Source organism: Dioscorea cayenensis, chromosome 3 (assembly GCF_009730915.1).
Source record: "Dioscorea cayenensis subsp. rotundata cultivar TDr96_F1 chromosome 3, TDr96_F1_v2_PseudoChromosome.rev07_lg8_w22 25.fasta, whole genome shotgun sequence".
Classification (NCBI taxonomy): domain Eukaryota; kingdom Viridiplantae; phylum Streptophyta; class Magnoliopsida; order Dioscoreales; family Dioscoreaceae; genus Dioscorea; species Dioscorea cayenensis.
Genome location: NC_052473.1, coordinates 15,973,682 through 15,993,832, shown reverse-complemented (window position 1 = coordinate 15,993,832; position 20,151 = coordinate 15,973,682). Strand labels below are relative to the sequence as shown.

Below are 20,151 nucleotides of genomic sequence, written 5' to 3'. Positions count from 1 at the left end.
GCCCATTAACCAATCTAAACTCTAACACCTAAGAACTCTGAAATAAAAAACAATAAAGTGGATGAATGACATTTAAGAGTTATAAGGCATTATTCCATACAAGTACGTAAGGACTAAAGTCAATATCACCTATACATCAAGGTTTGACAATAACTTTGTTGGATCCATCCCAAATTCTTTGTCAAGCAGTCCATTGAGATCATTAAACGTTGGGAATAACCATTTCTCTGGGAATTTCCCAAGTTGGATCGAAAAATCATTAAAAAAATCTTATGATTCTTTCCTTGAGAGGAAACAATATTGTGGGCTTGATATCAAACCAAATTTACAACTTAAGAAACATCCACATTCTAGACTTATCTTGCAACAACTTATCTAGAAATATACATTCATGTTTTCAAAATACGGGTCGTGATAGTGATTGGCAATATGACTCCGTGGCTGCGTGGTCCTCACTCAAATTCGACATGAATAGAGGCTTTCTGCCTGAATACAATTACCGTATGATTTTTGAATTACTCATATTTAAAGGCATTCACTACTAGAAATCAGGGCTTTTGCGACCGACATTTTCAGTAGCTAATGTATTAAATTCAGTGGCTAAATTAATTTAGCCACCAAATTGATGGTCACAATCATTGGTGGCTAAAACCATGGTAGCAAATATGTTAGCAACTGATTGCATATTCGGTCGCAAAGAGTTGCGACCATCATTGTCTGTCGCAGAAATTATAAATTGGTAGCTAACCAATACATGGTGCAACTTATTTTAGTTACTATTTTTTTGTCGCAAATCCGTCACTAGCATATCGGTCGCTAGTATGATGTATTTTACCAACTTAATTTCAGTAGCTATTTGGTTGCTATATTTATAACTGTTTCTAGCTATTAAATCGGTAGCTATTTTATAACTGTTTTTTTTAGTGGCTAACTTTTAGTTGCTAATACAATTTCTAATACTAGTTGCTAATATTAGTTGCTAATGCCGTAACTTCTTGTTGTAGAATCGGTCGTTGTTTGGTAACTGATTTTCAGTTGCTAATTATCTTTCAACTAAACGGTTGCAAATTAATTTGCTAACACTGGTTGCAACTTTACAATTAAATGCAATTGCTAACATCAAAACTGAAAAATAACAATTATATTAAAATGCTACTTTATGGAAAATATTCATTACACTTGTAGCAATCTTCTAAAATAATCAATAACAGTTATTAAAAATGTTAAGCATGTTAAACATCCAATAATCTAAACTTTTAAATATCCAACAAATAAAAAAACAAATAGTGCATCACTACTCTGTTGTTCTTCTATCTTCTCCTGTTGCTTTTCTATCTTCTCTTATAATTCATGTTCTTGTTGGGCTTGCTCTTGATTCATAGATTGAGAGGGTAATCTATGAAAGTTTAACAATGAGACATCCCCAACACCATATAGTCGTCCTTTGCTTGGTCCACCGCATGATTCTAACCACACAAGTTCAAAACTATTTTCTTCATTATTCATGTAGTCCTCACCGTATTTTTGTTTGGCAATCTCCTCAAATTTTTCCTGTATTTAGATTTAAACATTATGAAATGAAGCAAAAGATAGAACTATTAAGAGCTAAAAGATGGGAACCTACATAAATAAATCTTGATTTATTATCAACAAAATGACCATTCCCCTTGTCTTTTCGATAAGTTCGATTATACACCTCAGCATATGTAACTTCATGATTGTATTCCTTTTCCTACAAAAAATTAAAGCAAATGATGTTTATTCACAAAAACTTATATTAGTGTAGTAACCTCAAATATATAAAAGTAAAAGAAAAAAAGAAAACTTACTAGTGCTGCCTTTGTATATTCAAATCCTCTTAATTCCCCCACAATGATTTGCTAATGACCCTTCTCTTCCTGATTTTCTATTATCATATGCCTTTTTTTTATTTTTGTTGCCATTTCTCCGTACCCCATAAATTATCGATCACAACAAAGATATAATTTTCTATGAATTTTAAAAGAAATGCCACTCTATTATCAAAGCATCCAATATATATACATACATACATATATACAAACAACTGACACATACATCAAAGAAGCCATTGACAAGGTTGGTAAACTGCTGTCAAGGATGAAGTCTTGTTGGTAGGAATATTTATCCACATATTGCATTTAATATATCTATGTTATATGTTAATGCTGGAGAATAAATCATTTCTGATTTCCATTTAACGATCATTAGCTTTTTTTTCTCAGTGAAGTTTATGTGAATAGGTTTGTTAGTTGATTTTGTGATTGTCCCATCTGTGATTCCTGTGCTATAAATTAATATATCTAAGGCATCAGTGATATCATCATGCTAATTGTATCACATCAGCTTCAAATTGTTTACACCATCATGCAGATAAGTACAGTGAAGCAGAACTTAATTAATGACTTAAAATTTTCTGCTGCCTTATTGTTGAGAACTATCCTTCGGAATTCTTCATCCATGGTTGGGAATCAGATCCAATCATCCAATGACATTAAAGATCATATCAAATTGAGATTGTTTATTGCAAGTGACATAAAATTTTATTTGTTTTTTATTCCAAGTCAATCATTCTCATCTTCCACCAATATTTTTCTCAAACAAAGGTCAAATATGTTGAGTGATGCAGCAACGAGTTGAAGGCATACCAAATGAGCATGAGAATAATTATAGCCAAAATTAAATAATCTTTAAGATTTAAGGCCTTCTAAATTAAGCAATTGCCAATTGATTATGACCATGAGGCAGGCATGAAGTGTAGAGAATGAAAGTCAAGGTTTAAGTTGAGTAATAGGATAAGTCTTCATTCTACTCAAAATACAGCCATACAACCAGCATATATAGTCGGACTTGATATGATAACAGATGTCAAAAAGGTGACCAAAAAGGACTAATAGCATACTCTAGTTTAACGACTAAATATAAAGATAAAGTTGACTTGTCAACATCAAGGGCACACACAAACTCATATGGACGTGACCAGGGTCCCATGCAAAAGTCGACTTCTTTTTGTACTCTTGCATCGGGTCTTTAGCTTCAACACCCTCCCATGATGAAAGAGTGCAAAGACCCAAACTTGCTCTCGTGTGCTCATGCTTCCACGTAGGTAGGGATTTGGTGAGAATGTCTGCGCGTTGCTCATCCAGTAGTACAATAGTTCGAAGTATAATTTCATCGATAACAAGATCCCGGATGAAGTGATAGCGAAGGTCAATATGTTTCGCTCGCCGTGTAGAGTTGGGTTTTTGGCAATGTTGATGGTGGACTGGTTGTCACACCAAATTATTGATGCATTCTTTTTGAGTTTGGCCGCGATCGTGAGGAGTCTTCTTAACCGGACACATCGACATGCAGCCCAGCTGACGCGATGTATTCAGCCCTCGGTGGTGGAGAGCGCAGTGATATCTTGCTTCTTGGAGTTCCGGGAGATAGCGGGCTGAACCTATGGTGAAGACAATGCCCCGATGTGCTTTTGCGATCTTCAATTGAGCCGCCCCGATCGCTATCGGAATAACCCTCCAATGTGCATCCCTTGGTGTGAGTATACGATGAGACCAAGTTGGAGAGAGCCGGCCAAGTATCTAAGCACACGCTTACACGCTCCGAAGTGGTGTTTCGTTGGGTTGTTCATGAATCTTGATGGAATTCCCTACTGCGTGAGGAGATGTCGGGTCGAGTGTGAGTGATGTACATGAGCTTCCCAACGAGGCATCCCGAAGATCCTAGCATCCATGGCTTCCCGAACTATCCTCGACTTTTAAGTTTTTTTCATTTGAATTCAAAGGAGTTGCCACACTTTTTACAGACCCGTCATGTTGTAGTCTTTCAACAAGTCTTGTATGTATTTTCTTTGAGTAATGAAAGTACCTCTTTGCCCTTGTTTTACTTCTAAACCCAAGAAGTAACTAAGTAGGCCCAAATCGGACATTTCAAACTTCTTTTTCATGCTAGCTTGAAAGTCTTTCACGAGGTCTATTGATGATCCCATGCGAGCACATCGTCAACATAGATGCAAACTAGCATTATATGCCCATGATCATCCCTTTTTGGTGTGCAGTGGTGTGTTCATTCAAGCTCCGAACAAAGCCAAGATGAAGAAAGAACCCATCTACCTTCATCGTACTCAAGCTCTCGGAGCTTGTTTCAGTCCGTAGAGGGCTTTTTCTCGATCGATACACCATTTCTTCTTTGCCTCGGACTTTATAACCGAGTGGTTGCTCAACGTAAACCTCTTCGGTGATTTCTCCATTGAGAAATGCGGACTTGACATCGAGATGGAAAACCGGCCAATTTTTGTTGAGCGAGAATAGCAAGAAGAAGCCTTACGGTCTCCATTCTTGCAACAGGGAGAAAAAAACCTCTTCGAAATCCACTCCATACTCTTGGACATAGCCCTTGGCAACAAGGCGAGCCTTGAGCTTGAGAACTTCCCCATCCGCTCCATATTTTTGTTCGAAAACCCACTTCAAACCAATCAATTTCCTTCCGGGAGGTATTGTTGTGAGCTCCCAAGTTCCATTCTTTTTGAATGGAGTTTAGTTCTTCTTCCATAGCTGCAGCGCCATCCAGGATGTTTGACAGAGATCCTCAAAAAGAATTTGGATCAGCTATATTTAGAGCAAATGTACGACTCTCATATAGTTCCATCAAACTTCGGGTTCTTCTAGGAGGTGAGTCGGTTGTTGGTAATGCTTCATTGTGTGTAGAGTCATCAAACATTGCCTCGGATGGAGAGCCTTCATTGAGATTATTATTATTGTGTGTAGAATCATTGAATATTACCTCACTGGAGAGTGGCGGGTTTTGTTCAACTTCATCTTCACTCATTAGTGAAATCTTCAGTTGAGCATTCTCGCCTTCTTCTCCTTTATCTTCCCAACTCCAATATGAGTCTTCTCCGAACACCACGTCCCTACTAACAATAACCTTTCGAGTAGAGGGATTATATAGTTTAAAAACCTTTGGTGTTTAGACAATAACCCAAGAAGATACACTTCGTGTTTTTTTCATCTAGCTTTTTGCAGAGCTTTAGAGGGAATTAGAGCAAAAAGCTATACAACCAAATACCTTAAGATGAGATACTGAAGGTTTCTCACCTTGCCATGCTTCATATGGAATGGTACCTTGTAGAGCTGAAGTTGGGGACATATTGATGAGATATCTGCGGTCGCCATGACCTCGCCCTGGAAGATAGTCGGCAAGTTGCTCCCTTTTAGCATGCTCGCGAGCCTTCTCAACGATGTTTCGCTTTTTCCTTTCGGCAACTCCGCTCTGCTGGGGGTGTAAGGCGCCGTGAGCTCCCTTTTGATGCCCATTGTCTCACAATAAGAAGAGAACTCATGTGAGGTGAACTCCCCACCTCGTCGGCTGCGAAGAGTTTTGATTTTGAGGCCCCGTCTGTCTTTCTCGTTGTCTGCTTGAAACTTTAGAAATGCATTGAAGGCTTCGATTTAAGTTTGATGAAGTACACCCCAAAGCACATGCGAGTGCAATCGTCAATGAAAAGAGCAAAATATTTGTTACCTCCTAGAGAGCTTGTTTGCATCGGCCCGCATAGATCAGCGTGGATGAGCTGAAGCCTTTCTAAAGCTCTATTTGCTCTACCAACAGGGAATGGTCTTCTCACTTGTTTGCCATACAAACAATCATCACAGTTTCCTTCTTCCTTTATAGTTGGTAGCCCATTAACTAGGTTGTCTGAGTGTAATTGTTTGAGGTCTGTTGTAGTTTAAATGGCCATACCTTTTTGTGCCATAGGGTAGAGCTACAAGTAGCTCTTAGAACCATGTTACAACCCTTAACCTCTTTCACATCTAAAGGAAACATATTGTTTCTCATTTGTCGAACATTCGCAAGTTGCACTCCGGTGGCTTTATGTTTAATTATGCAGCGAGTTGTCATCAAAGACAACCATGAATCCACGGCCATGAGCTGCCCAACACCGAGGAGATTATGGGCGAGCTTTGGAACAAAACTGGACATCATGCAACAACCTTGTTTTTTTCCATCCTTTGAGCTCGAGCACCACAGTACCTTTTTTTCCGGCAACCTCCACTTCCTTGTTGTCTCCCCAACCGAACTGTGAGTGTTTGTGACTCATCAAGAGTTGTGAAGAGATGCCTGTTTCCAGACATGTGGTTTGAACAACCACTATCTATTAGCCAAACCAATGGCTCAAGCATTACATCATCACCACAAGCCATGAAGAGGTTGCAATTTTCACTAGTGTCTTCTTCTTCAGCAACCAAGCCCTGCACCTTCATTCATGGGTTGATCTTTATACCAAAGACTGGGATCTAATGTGACCATATTTCTTACAGTGATGACACTGTATGTAGTTGAGTTGAGGTTTCTGTTCACCATTGAAGGTGTTTACATTACCCGTCTCTTTGTTGAAATTGTTACCACGACCGTAACCTCTTCCTCTTCCTCTTCCACGACCTCGGCCTCTAGTGAAACCTCCGCCACCAGCTTCAGCTCGTTGTTTGGTTGACTCTCCTTTGGCTTCGTGACGAATATGAAATGCAGCTCCTTCAACAGCTTCACCGCGAAACATTTGAGCTTCATGCAGCTGCAATGCACTGCTTAACTCTTCTAGTGTCATTTTCGTGACGTCTCGAGCCCTCGAGTAATAGCCACCACAATGAAGTTATACTTGGGTGTGAGGCTTCTCAATACTTTGGTGACGATCGTCCCTTTCGGGTTACTTCTTCACCATATGCACGAACCCTATTCACAGCTGCACGAACTCGTGCAACAAAGCTCTGAACACCTTCAGATGGCTTCATTTGCATGACCTCGAAGTCATGCCTTTGGTTTTGTGCCTTGAGAATAGCCTGCTTGTTGTCACCTTGAAACTCAGCCTTGAGGATGTCCCATGCTTCTTTGGCACTGGTGGCTCCTTCAATGCTTGTAAGAGTGTCTTCATCAACAGCTTGTAAGATCAAGAAAAAAAGGCTTTAGCCTCCTTCTTCAACTTTTTGCTCATCCGCTTCTCCTTCTGGTAGACCTTTCTCTACTAGATCCCACACACCCTGAGATCTCAGTAAAGCTTTTCATTTTCAACACCCATCTCTCATATCTCACTCCCTCTTTGAGTATCGGCACCGGAAGTTGAGAGTTGGTTTCACTCATTGTTGATGTGTTTTGGCTTGAAGAAGAGAAAAGAAGTAAATGTCTCTAATACCACTTTGTAGAGAATGAAAGTCAAGGTTTAAGTTGAGTAATAGGATAAGTCTTCATTCTACTCAAAATACAGCCATACAACCAGCATATATAGCTGGACTTGATATGATAACAGTGTCAAAAGGTGACCAAAAGGACTAATAGCATACTCTAGTTTAACAGCTAAATATAAAGATAAAGTTGACTTGTCAACATCAAGGGCACACACAGCTCATATGGACGTGACCAGTCCCATGCAAAGTCAGCTTCTTTTGTACTCTTGCATCAGTCTTTAGCTTCAACATGAAGCCTATTTCCAGCTTCCTGAATTTTGGACATCTTGAAACCAATTTGTTAATTGAACTCCATCAAAGACTTGCATCAGTAATGATCAATGTCATCACCCCTTATTTGTGATTAATCAAGTTCTTTAGAGTCATAAAGCTCCAAATACACTAAACTAATACAAAATGAAATTTACATATGCGCCAAAGCCACTTGATTCAAGTGGTTAGTGGTGGGATAGGCGCTTGTCGCTATTTTCAAAAAAATATATATATAATATATATGTAGCAAGAGGACTTTGACTTGGTTATCTATATCCAAGAAGTTGAATGGAAACATTAATCATATGTTCCCTTAATATTTAAGTGTTGAAGTTTTGTGCTTCAGGTATAAAATAAATAAATTAACATTTGGGCTAGTTTTTTTTTTTAATAAACAACATTTATTAAAAAATAAATAAATATAGATACTACAACACCAACAGACATTACAAAAATAAGGTAAAAAATAGAAAGAAAAGAAAATGGCAACAGACATACACTAGGATGGACAAAAACTAATATACAACAAAAGAAAAATCTAGGGATGAAAAGCACACATGACAAAAACTCTTGCAATTTTATTGTATATCTTTTAGAAATGCCTTCGCTAACTCTACCCTTTTTTTAAAAAACACACATATCATTATTAGAAATGCCAATGTCGTGAAGATGAAGATTCTTCAATATATTAAAAGCTTTCAAAGATTATTATTATTATTATTATTATTATTATTATTATTATTATTATTATTATTATTATTTGATAAAAGTGGATAACTTATAAAGATTATGACATGGCCTCCTCTAATGATAGATACATCTTTTTATTTTTTACAAACTTTAATGTAAACCCTTCATTTAATGTGATTTATTTATTCTTTTAACATAATATAAATACAAATTAAAATCCCTGGAAAAAAAAAGAAAGATATCAAAAAGTTATTCTTTATTAATTTAATTTAATATTTTTTAATAAAAAAATTAATTTTTTTTTTATTTTTCTATAGTTATGACTCGATTGTATTATGGATGTTGGGAAAAAAAAAATTGAAAGGAAAAAAAATAAGGGAGAGATGAGGTGCCAATAGGTATGTGATACACTATAATATATCATTAAATGAAAAAATAAATCGAAATGTTTTTTTAATAAAATTGTGATTTATTAATTTTAAAAAAATAAAAATAAAATAAAACTCATTGCTAATAAATCTGGAGAGTTTCTATGTCATGTTTAACCAATAAGGCACATGGTAAATTCTAAAAAAAAAAATTTTTATTTTTTTATTTTTTTTTGATAAAGAGTGGATAAACCACTGATTTATTAAAATAAAGAAAACAGTACAAGGAAGAGAAAACTCTCACCAGAAGTGAGGAAGGACAGAAAATAAACTAAGAGCTAGAACAAAAAGGAAGATAAAATCTAATCAGGCGAAAGGCACCGTCTGACGACTCAGGCCTGACTAGAAGAACGGTAGGGTCTGCTAAAAATTTTTATTCGACTTTAGGCAAAGGAAAACATTAATTTGCAGAAATATAATGTATAAAAATCTTGGTTTTGTAGAGGTAAAATTAATAAAAAAAAATTAGAAAGTTTATATAAAGACATGTCACAAATTATTTAAACTAAAATGATAGCAACAGAGAAATAATTAAATGGAACTAGTAAAATTTGTTAAGTATATTAAAAAAAAAAACTGTGTACAACGATTTTTCCTAATTCTAGTCATGTTCAAAAAAAATAAAGTTTACATTAAACCCTTACTATCTCCAACCCACAACCTCAATTTTACCCTAAATCTCAAATTTGATTTTGCTACAATAAATTATACTCCAATCACAAACCCCAAACCTTACCCAAAAAAAAAAAATATTCTTTTACCCATCTCATTTTTTATTATTATTACTATTTAACCACAAAATACATGAAATGAATTATTTTTAACGATGATTTAATATTATTTACAATATAATATATTACTAATAAAAATTATTTAAAGTATTCTTTAATTTATGATTTAATTTAATTATAAATTTTTTAATTAGTTTGATAAATAATTAATAAACACACCATTGATTACAATTTAATTAAAATTTTATTATTAAATAATTAATTACACATAAAATTTATAATTATATTAAAGTATTACTTATAATTATATTAAAATATAACTTATAATTAAATTATTAATTATATAAATTAATAACTAATAATTTTTATTATTTATAATACTAAAATAAAAAATATTGAATTAAATTATAAAATAAGTTGGGACCCAAATTTGGGGTTACAATAGTTAGACCCTAAATTTGGGGTCACCCACCCCCCACCTCCAAATTTGGGGTAGGAAAAGAGAATGGGTTGAAACCAACCATGACCCCAAATTTGGGATTTAGGGTCATGGTTTGAGATTGACCTCCTTTCTCTGTGTTACATGTATATATTGTTTTTCTATATGAAAAGGTATTATTCATAATATTTATTAATTAATTCAGCTTATTTTACAAACTATAACCATGCACCTTCAATCTATTTTTCTAATATAGGGTAGAAAAAATTATTAATATTTTACAAACACTCTTTTAAAAAGAAACTGTTGGACATTTTTAATTTGTGAAGATAGCATGTTTGAATATATATGTGCTAAAAATGGTTGGACAATTCAGATTAAAATACTATGCATATTTTTTTCACTACATTACTGTTTATAAGTACAATAATATTGTTAACATACCGTTGGATTATTTTATATATATATATATATATATATATATATAACATACTCTTATAAGAGAATTTTGGGTGAAAAAAACTAACAATAGACTCTTTCTTTAAAAAAAAAATTAACAAATATATACAAGCCACATGTCAAGGGTATATGTAAACTTTTTACCTATATCACACCCTCACTTGCTTGCTGGAGATTCAACTTCTAATATTCGTCCATGTGTAGAGAACCCAGTGTTGTGTAGAGAACCCAGTGTCACTAAACTAAGGCGCAGTTTGCTTCATTAGAATATATATGTATAATATTGATATGTTTATAATTCCTAAAATTATCATGTAAAATACAAATAAAAAAATAAAAAAAATAATCAACTAAACCAACCTTACAATAGAACAGTTGATATTTTCTTTCCCTCCTAACTCAAATACAGAGAGTTCAAATACAACTCGTGTTTTGTTCACATTTCACCAACAATAGAAAAAAAACCTAATCAACCAAAGAAAAAACTAGCATATATGAAACATTACATATCTTCATAATCAGAATACAATCCTCCAATTCTTAATTAACATATGAGACTCTTCAAAGTAGTCAGTTTAAGTTATTCCTATGATATGCTCAGCATCCCATGGATCATTTATTTAATTAATAAATGCAGATGTTCTTGAAAGTTCAAGGCAAATAAGCTTTTCATGTACACTTCTGAGAAAAGAGAAAAAAAAAAAAAAATCATTGTCAATGACAATGAACTATGAGAGAGATGAAAAGAAAATTCAATAATTCATCTTTGGATTTAATGGGTGGCATCAATTCATCAATATAGAGACATATCATAAACATTTGTCCACTATGATATAGCCCCACAACTCTTTGATTGGTACCATCTTGTTATACACTTATACTCCCTCCTTTGCAACTTGGATCAATTTCATCTAACTCTATTTTGTTTTGATTTCCTTTGTGTTGAAGTCTTTTTTCCCAAATAAGTTACTTTGATTTTATCAACATAACATGGCCACATAATTGTTCTTAAAAAAAATTAAAGGATAAACCATTCAAAGTATAGGAGCTAAAAGAAGAGCATGGGTTATAAAAGAGTTGGAGTCACTTAAAAAATGACAATATATTGAGAAAAAAATGATATAAATACATGTATGTATATGTATAGTTGAAATTAATCTCTTACAAAGATAGTCTAAGAGAGGTTACTTTTAAAATTTTTATTCAAATTATTTCAAAGATATATAGCTGAGAGTTTAAGGGGGAAAAAAGTAGTAATTTTTTTTTTAAAAATGGATAAATTATTAAATTTATTAATAATATTTCATAAAAATGAACATATGTGAAAATTAAAATAGCAACTAGAGTTTGGAATGGTAGTTCAAGTGTTCAACACAAAAAACAAACAAACAAACATGAGAATCAGCACATATATGTTCAAACATCAAGATCTCAGAAACTTATAAATTTATTAAAAGAAACTAATATATATATATATATATATATATATTATTTAATTAATTAATTAATTACTTATTTAACAAACACGAATCCCTTGTGTAACAAACACTGGTTGTTGCCCCACATGGGGAGGTAGCTATGTTTGCACTTTTGAGAAGGAAAAGAAAAGCACAATCATTCTGTGGGGTTTTTTACTTCCACCCCCTTGAAAAGTAATGAAATTATTTTGCTACTCTCTCACATTTGAAATTCTTTAAAACAACTTTTCTTCTACCCCTTTGTTTATATTAAATCTTATACAATATATAAAATACAATAACATCTTCTCTTTTTAATAAACAAAAAAAGTCCATGATTTTCTTCTTTAAAACACATGATTTGTTTTAAAAAAAATAGAGTGAGGGGGTCACATGCAAAAACCCCATGCCATTTTTCTTTGTTTCACGGAACTCTTCAATGGATAACACAGTCTTCTTCTTCTCCTCCTCCTTTTGATAAAAACATCAACTTGACTCTCACAATCCAATAATTAATCCACCCATAAAAAGAACAAAAAAAACATTCTTGATATATATTATTAGTTAAAATTCACACAAAGAAGAAATAAAATAAAATAAATAAGCTCAGCAAGATTCAAGAGAAGCAAGGGAAACACTAGTTCTACAACAAGGACAATGAGAATTAGCCTCAATCCAAGGAACAACACAAGTCCAATGAAACCTATGCAAGCATGGCAAATGCACAAGTATATCTCCTCTCTTAAACTCTTCCAAGCACACCACACACTCATCTTCTTCTGACCTTTTCCATCCCAACTTCATCCAACTAAACTTCCTTGCACTTTTCTTTGAGCAAAACACCTCTCTATGAACACTTCCACTCCCACTTTCATTCTTATTAATCTTTATGCTTTCCATACTCTTATACCTACATTCATTTCATCAACACTTCATTAATTCAAATCATTATATATATATATATATCTTAAATTCAAAGATAAAATAGTTTATTAATTAATTACCTCTTTATCTCTGAGGTTCTTTGTGCTCTCAATCTCTCATCCAACCTCTCTTTAGCCTCTCTTGCAATACTTCCAAGTGCCAAAGCATGAAACTCTTTGTTCAATGAACCACTCCTTTGCTATACAAACATATATATATATATATATATATAGTACTAATTAAATACCATGAAGTTTTGAAAATGGAGATGAATGATGAACATCAAACCTTAGAGTTGGAGTTGGAGTTGAGATGGCTATCATGGTGTGGGCCCCAGCCTTGTTTCCATTCATTTGTAAAGACCTTTCAAGCCGGGATTCTTGACCTCGTTCCATGCAAACCTTGAAAACCGAGAGAAGCTTGTTCACATTATTTGGTAGCCATCTAGTTCTCACTTTCTCTCTCTCTAGAAACCTTCAAAAAAAGAAAAAAAGAAAAAGGCTGAGATGGAGCTCATTGAGCTTTCTTCTACTCTCTCTCTATCTCACCATCAAAGGTTGAAGCTTTTGGTCTCTTCATGATCACACTAGTTTGCTTAGTGTTTTTCGCCAAAAAGCAAGATCCTTCCAGAGCCACAAAGCATCTACTCATGCCAACCCAATCATGCGTGGCTCTTCACATGTCCTGAGTCCATGGTTCAGGAGCTCAAAGGAGACTCCTTTTGTGTTTTATTTTTGGCAATCGGTTGGGGGATGTGGCTGATGAGAAGTTGGAGTTTAACAAGATGTTCAATGATGGTATGACTAGTGATTCGGTGCTTGTTGATGATGTTGTCATTGTGACTTTCAGGGACGTGTTTTATGGGTTGAAGTCATTCGTTAAAGTTGGTGGAGGGACTGGAACTATGGCAAGAGCTATAGCTCATGTTTTTCCTTGTGATTTAAGTACACTATTCTTGATCTGCCTCATGAGATTAATACTGTGAAGGAAGCCATTAGTCTTGTTGAGTATGTTGGTGGTGTTAGGTTTGTCTCTGTTCCTCTTGCTAACACCACTCTCTTGTTGGATAACTTCTAATACCCCAACATATAGCATGTCAAAGCCATTCTCACAGACCCCAAGAAGTTGCTTTAGTGTCGACTGGAGTCTTAGAAGTTGAAGGATTCTCTTTTAGGTAAGTAATCCCCGAGAACTCATGTTTTCATTATTGGAAGAATTTCTTTTTCTTGCCAAAATTATTATCTATTATTTTATTATGATATTCCTGCTTATTGTTATTAATCATAAAATTATTTATTGTCGAATAGGTATTTTCATGTATTTCTGATTTGTGGCCTTAATTAGCTATAAACTTAGTATTTATGTTTTGGTATGTTATTTTTAGAATGACTACTACTTATCTTGAAATGTTAACGCATCATATATATTAGAATATTTGGTTGTAACCAGTTCCTTATTTATCTATTTGTTCGTATACGATGGGGTTACGATCATATTATGGTATGAGGATAAGATCAAAGCTCTTGAGTTAATATATAGTCGATGCTTTTATGTTTTAAAGAGTGTATGCTAATTATTGATAATATTGAGACGATGTACAGTTCTGTTGGGCATATATGTGTTTAGAGAAAATGTTAATGGGGGTGAATGTTAGATGTGAATACATCAAGAGAAATGTTGTACTATAACTCTGAGGCAAGGTTGAGTCTTGAATGACAGGTTTTAACTTACTGTCTAGTTTGGAGATCATAGCTTTTCCTTGATGGTATCCTTAATAAAATTGTGAGGTTAGCACTTGGGAAATAAATTAAATGATTTGGTGGTTTAGAGTCAATATTTCAAGGTTTATTGGGCTGGATTATTACAGATTTGAGACTTCGACATTCTATGTTCATGCATGAAATTGCTAGAATGAATTTTTAAGTTATGATAATGAGTTGAATGGGAATTGGGGCCTAAATTCGGAGGTCATAGAAGCACAATTTCCAGATGATTAAAATTGAAAAGTTGTAATGATTTCTTTGATCTATCTACCTGCCAAATTTCATATTTATTGGATATATATTCTATAAGATATGATCAATTATAGTTGACATGTCTTGGAGGTATTATTGTGTAGACATGCAGATTTAGAGGCCAGTTTCCGGATTTAATATGTAAAATTAGGCAAAGTGTTCAGAATAGAAAATATTCCTTATTACCATGACCTTCAATTTGCAAAATTTCATGTTTATTGGATTTATAGATTATGAGTTATGACCCATTAAAAAGACTTGCACATGATGACATCTATATGCAGAATCTTCAGATTTAACATGATCTTTCTCATTCTCGGAGACTAAAATTGGGTCAAGTATTAAACAAGGAAAATGTTCAGAATTTTCCTAAGTTACTACAAAATATCTTTGCATTTGATGTTAAATTCTGGGAGTTATGCATTTTGGAATGAGACATATTAGAAGTATTGTTATGCAGAGCTTGTGAGATATAAATGTGCATAGTGATTAGTTTTTAGTAATGATTTTGGAAATTATTTATTTAATTTTGTAAGTAATTTCTGTATTTTCAGTTATTTTTCCTAAATTGGGATTATGAAATTGTATATTTCTGTTTGTTTGAATATTTGGAAAATTCATGAATATTCCGCATTTCAACCTTGAGTTTTTTTGTTTGAATGCTTTGGTCTCCAAATGAGCGATATGCAACCCCTCGTCGATGGGGGGTTAAATCCGACCTTGTCGACAAGTAATTTTGGGAAAGTGAGACTCGAGTTTCAGACCGTGTCCGTTCGGTGAAATAATCAACGGCCACCGGTATTCAATCTCGGGTCACTGAGGGTAAATAAATGATATCTGTTATTTTTGGCTCGGATCGTCACCGAGGGATAAACAAATGACCTTTAGCACTTACGATGAATTTGGAGACTTACTCTTGAATTTGTTATTTTTTTGGGTTTGCCCTTTTTGATTTTTGAATTTCAAAGAAAACACAAATATTTGTCCCTGCTTGAAATTTTCTCGTATTTTTGATATCGTATTTTCGGGTTTTGAATTCGAATAATCATATTTGTAAATATTCTTTATTAGAATATTTCACTTTTGTATTTTGTTTTGTTTAAATTATGTTTTGAAGACCTATGCTCATTTCAGCGAATAATTATTCGCAGTCGAAAACCCGAGTATTCTTTTGATTTTTAGTTATCTTGAATAGCGTTACTACTTGAGAACTATACCTCTGTTGAACCATTTATTTTTGTATTTGTTTTAAACTATGTTTAAACTTTGAATTATTCTTAATATCTAAAAATCGAGATTCAGTAAAAGTCATTGTTTTAAAACAATTTTCGGATTACTTACTTGAAAGCTAGTGAGCTTTCATGGATTTTCTTTTAAATCCTTTTCAGATCAAAAGTGATAGATCGGCGTGGATCTTGAGAGATTGTCTGTAGTTGTTGTCTTATCCTATTGTAAATGTTAAGTTCTTGTTATTGTGTATCCCTCGTATTTTTGTATTTTTGGACTTCTATATCCAAGTATTGTGTACTTTGTAGAGTTTGTAATCTTGTAACTTCGGTTAGGGTTATTATAGTTTTTGCAGGTCCCGGATCAGATTTTTGAGGCCTTGCAGCCTATGGGGCTCACGCCTGTGGGTCTCATGGTCGTTTGTCTCGCAAGATGCAGTGAGCCGGGTTCGGGGCGTGACACATGGCTAGTAGTGTATAAACAAAAAGATGAACGGCGAGAACCCATTGAAGAGTCCGAAGAGCCGCCTTGATGAAACCTTCTTCTCCGGGCACACTCAACACCAGGTAACATGCCAGCCATGTTTAGAAAACTAAAGAGGAGAAAGAAAGAAGGAAGAAGAACACAACTACTATAAATAGGACCTCATATTCTTCATGGTGAAAGTGGCCTCCGAACAAACAGTTTGGCCTACAAATAATATGGGCAGGAAATTAATTAACGAAGGAGGATGACGATGAGATTCTGTTAGACATGGCAGACAAGTTGTTTAAGGCTTTAATTCATGGGGGGCTCTACATGAAAACAACTGCATGTGCTTCCAAGACAACCTCTTCATTTCATTACTCTGTACATGCATGCATATCTTACCTTATCATGATATATGCTTGTGTATTTATAGTCACAATCTTGTGTTTATTTATCTTATCCTTAGTTTAATGATTCTTAGCATGTACATACATACATACATACATACTGTGTAAATGAAAGTGAAATTTGATGCTTAATTAAACTTGAGACTTGTAGATGTGGATTCTTGAACTATATCTTTATGTGCAAGTTAGCCCTTTTGTTTAACTGCATTGTGGATGTGGCGATAAATCACTAGCCCTCTTGTTGGCAAAATTAGAGAGAATGATTAGGTTGAAGCAAGATTGTAGTGTGAAAACCAAAATGCATTTTTTGTAGTTATAAGATCAATATGCATTTTTAGGTATATCTTAGAAGCCATTATTGTACTTTACCCACATATACATAATGTAAGAGGAAAATATATTTCTTGTTATCAAGCCACCATATATAACTAGTGCATTTTCATACCCATTTGTCATTTGCTTTATCGCTTAAAAAAATATATTTTTTGCTTAAACTTGAAAAATACAATTTTGATTCTTAACTATATATTTTTGTCTAAATCCTTTTGTTTATCTCCGATATTAATAATGTTATGATAATTCAATTGCTATGTCTTTTTTTTTTTTTGTCATTTTAAGTATCAAGATTCAAATATACTTTGGGTATATATAATTCTGAATAATAGATCAATAGTCGCTTTTTTTACTGAATATAAACAATACTAAACAGTACTGGAACCCGGATGTACAGTATATGTACAGTATGAGAATAGGAACCCGGGTGAACAGTGTATAAACAGTACAGGGAATAATACTGTTGGGAGAGCTTTGAACAGTACTTATATAAGTTTTTAATTAGTTAATGAGAGATTTGAACAGTACTTATATAATTCAAAAAATATTAATGTACTTATATAAGTATTTGTTAATGGGAGAATAATAATTTAAGTTTCTAATTAGTTTTAGCAATTTTTGTTAGTAAGGATCACAACCAACTAGTATTGATGAGACAAAGGGTACTACCATAAAGACAAGTCACCACCAGAAACTTTGATTCCACATTCTCGTATGATCGATCGGTTCTCTATTACTATTTATCATTTTTATTATAGTGATTCATTACATTCTCTTACTCCACTGTATGTTATATTACTATCTTCGAATTCTCCTATACAAGTCAATATTCAATTTATTTTTGTTAATATTTTATTTAAAATTTATATTTATTGTTATACATATAATTCTTGTAATTTATGAAAATCAATTTTTTTTTTAATTCATCAATATTATGAGCATGTTCTCTCTTTAAAATAGTTGAATGAGACTGAGGGACAGATGGGAGAGTGAAGCTTCCTTGGGGGTTCCTATGTCACTAGATAACAAAATTAAGGAGTTTGCTAGCGCTCTTCCTATCTTCATTGTTATCTTATGGCCAACCATTAGCTGGTTTACACGTGATGAGCACGTGTGGATATAGAGAGTGTGCGTGTGTGTTATGGTCGATGTATGGCCATGAGAGAGACAAGTTGGTGACACTACTACCACAATTTTTTTATTGTTATTTTTTTTATTAAGAAAAAATTAATTATAGATCCTAAAAATTTTAAAATTTTTCAGACAAACCTTATGACAAATGAATTTTTAGACTATTTTTTTTAGTTTACTTTATTTTCAATCACTGTAGTTAATTATGTCAATTTATTCTATTTTACATATACTTCTTGTTTAATAAGTATATTTTTTGTTTAACATTACATATTTATGTGTAAACACATATATTTTCACTTAATATATTATTTTTTTTCGTTTAATATTTATTTTTTATATTTAATATCTGATCTTTCTGTTTAATACTATGTGTTTCATCTTAAAATACTGAGAGATATTTCGGTCAATGTCAGCTATCTTTATAAGAGAAGCTTTAAAAAGTAAATTAAAAAATATTTTTTTTTATAATACCCAAATTGAGTTGGACAATTTGTGAATAAGTAAAACTTGGAGAGACTTTTCGGGTAATTTCAATTTTATTAATTGGAAATAATTTATTATTATTATTATTATTATTATTATTATTATTATTATTATTATTTAATGATGATTTTGATGCTTAGTTTGTGGACCTTAAGTGGGATTGTTCTTTTGTATAGATTAAGTGTTTGAGTAATAAGTAGTTTGCTTAGAAGATAAGCCATTTCTGGGGTTTATTTAGATATTTTAATGGATTGATTTGTAGGTGATAATAGCAGAAATAATACAACGCAATACAACCTGTTGAATTCTAGCGTACGTGCTGCATACCATTTTTACTATATTTTGTTGGGATTACGTATGTATTAAGGATAATTTAGATTTTAAAATTTTATCAAAAATAGGTTTATTTTTTATTGTTCTGTAATTTGTTAAAAATATTTTTTTATAATTTTTTAGTATAAAAAATTTATGAAATTATGTTGTACTTCTGTCCTATTTGAAAAATAAACTAATAACAAAAAAAAATTGTATCAAACAAATCTTGAATGTGTATATAGTTAATTAGTGAGTATATATTTGTGAGGTTATACTAAATATCATTGTATATTTTAATCTTTTCAATAAAAATATGTTCATATGATATCTCTATGTACTATTCCATAAGACCAAATTAAATTATCTAATCAATTCTATACAGAAATTAAAAAAAAAAAAAGTGATTTTATTGAAAGGCAAAAATTAATCACGCGGCTCCAACATCAATTACCAATGATTAATAGAGTTTGCAACCTTTTCATATATCATATGGAGTATTATTTTGTAAAAAAATAGTGATATTTTTAAAAGAAATATTTAATATATCTAATTAAATAAATATATTTAACGAATGGTTTTTAAAAATATTAATATGACTAAAAACCATAACGTCTCCATCAAGTGGTGGAAACTAGACCTGTCCATGGGCCGGGTTCGGGCCTGGCTTTATCTATAATTACTAAAATTCAAACTTGTCCAAACCCGGCCTTGCCCGAAAATCTGGGTCTTAACCCTTGCCAGAACACGTCCAAATTTAATGGCCTCTACCCAAGGCTCGCCCAAGCCTGCCCAAATAGGTTTTTCATCAAATAATATATAAGTTATAAAAAAAAACTTAACAATAATATTAATATGTGAATATGACCAAATATTATTTAACAAAACACTTAAAAATTAAAATACCAAATGCAAATATTATACAATTATAACAACTAAAATTCAAACAATTATAATCAATGACAATCAACAATAAATATGTATTATATAAGTATATACAAAACTAATTTAAAAATAATCAATGGAAATTCAAACCATTATATATATAAGTATATACAGAACTAATTAATAAATATATTTTATAATTCGGGCCGGGCCGGGCCGGGCCTGGTCGGGTTTTTAATAATGAAAATCAA

The 20,151-nt window shown here is 32.8% G+C and overlaps 1 protein-coding gene across 1 annotated transcript; it reads right to left on the bottom strand.

Moving 5' to 3' along the window:
* Positions 1-12,294: 12,294 nt before the first annotated feature.
* LOC120256863 (probable E3 ubiquitin-protein ligase RHY1A) lies at positions 12,295-16,850 on the bottom strand. The gene is made up of 4 exons (XM_039264540.1): positions 16,341-16,850; positions 12,925-12,957; positions 12,717-12,835; positions 12,295-12,622 (listed from the first exon to the last, which is right to left on the bottom strand). The coding sequence occupies exons 1-4, from the start codon at positions 16,458-16,460 to the stop codon at positions 12,319-12,321; spliced, it is 576 nt and encodes a 191-aa protein (XP_039120474.1). The 5' UTR covers positions 16,461-16,850; the 3' UTR covers positions 12,295-12,318.
* Between the last annotated feature and the right edge of the window lie 3,301 nt (positions 16,851-20,151).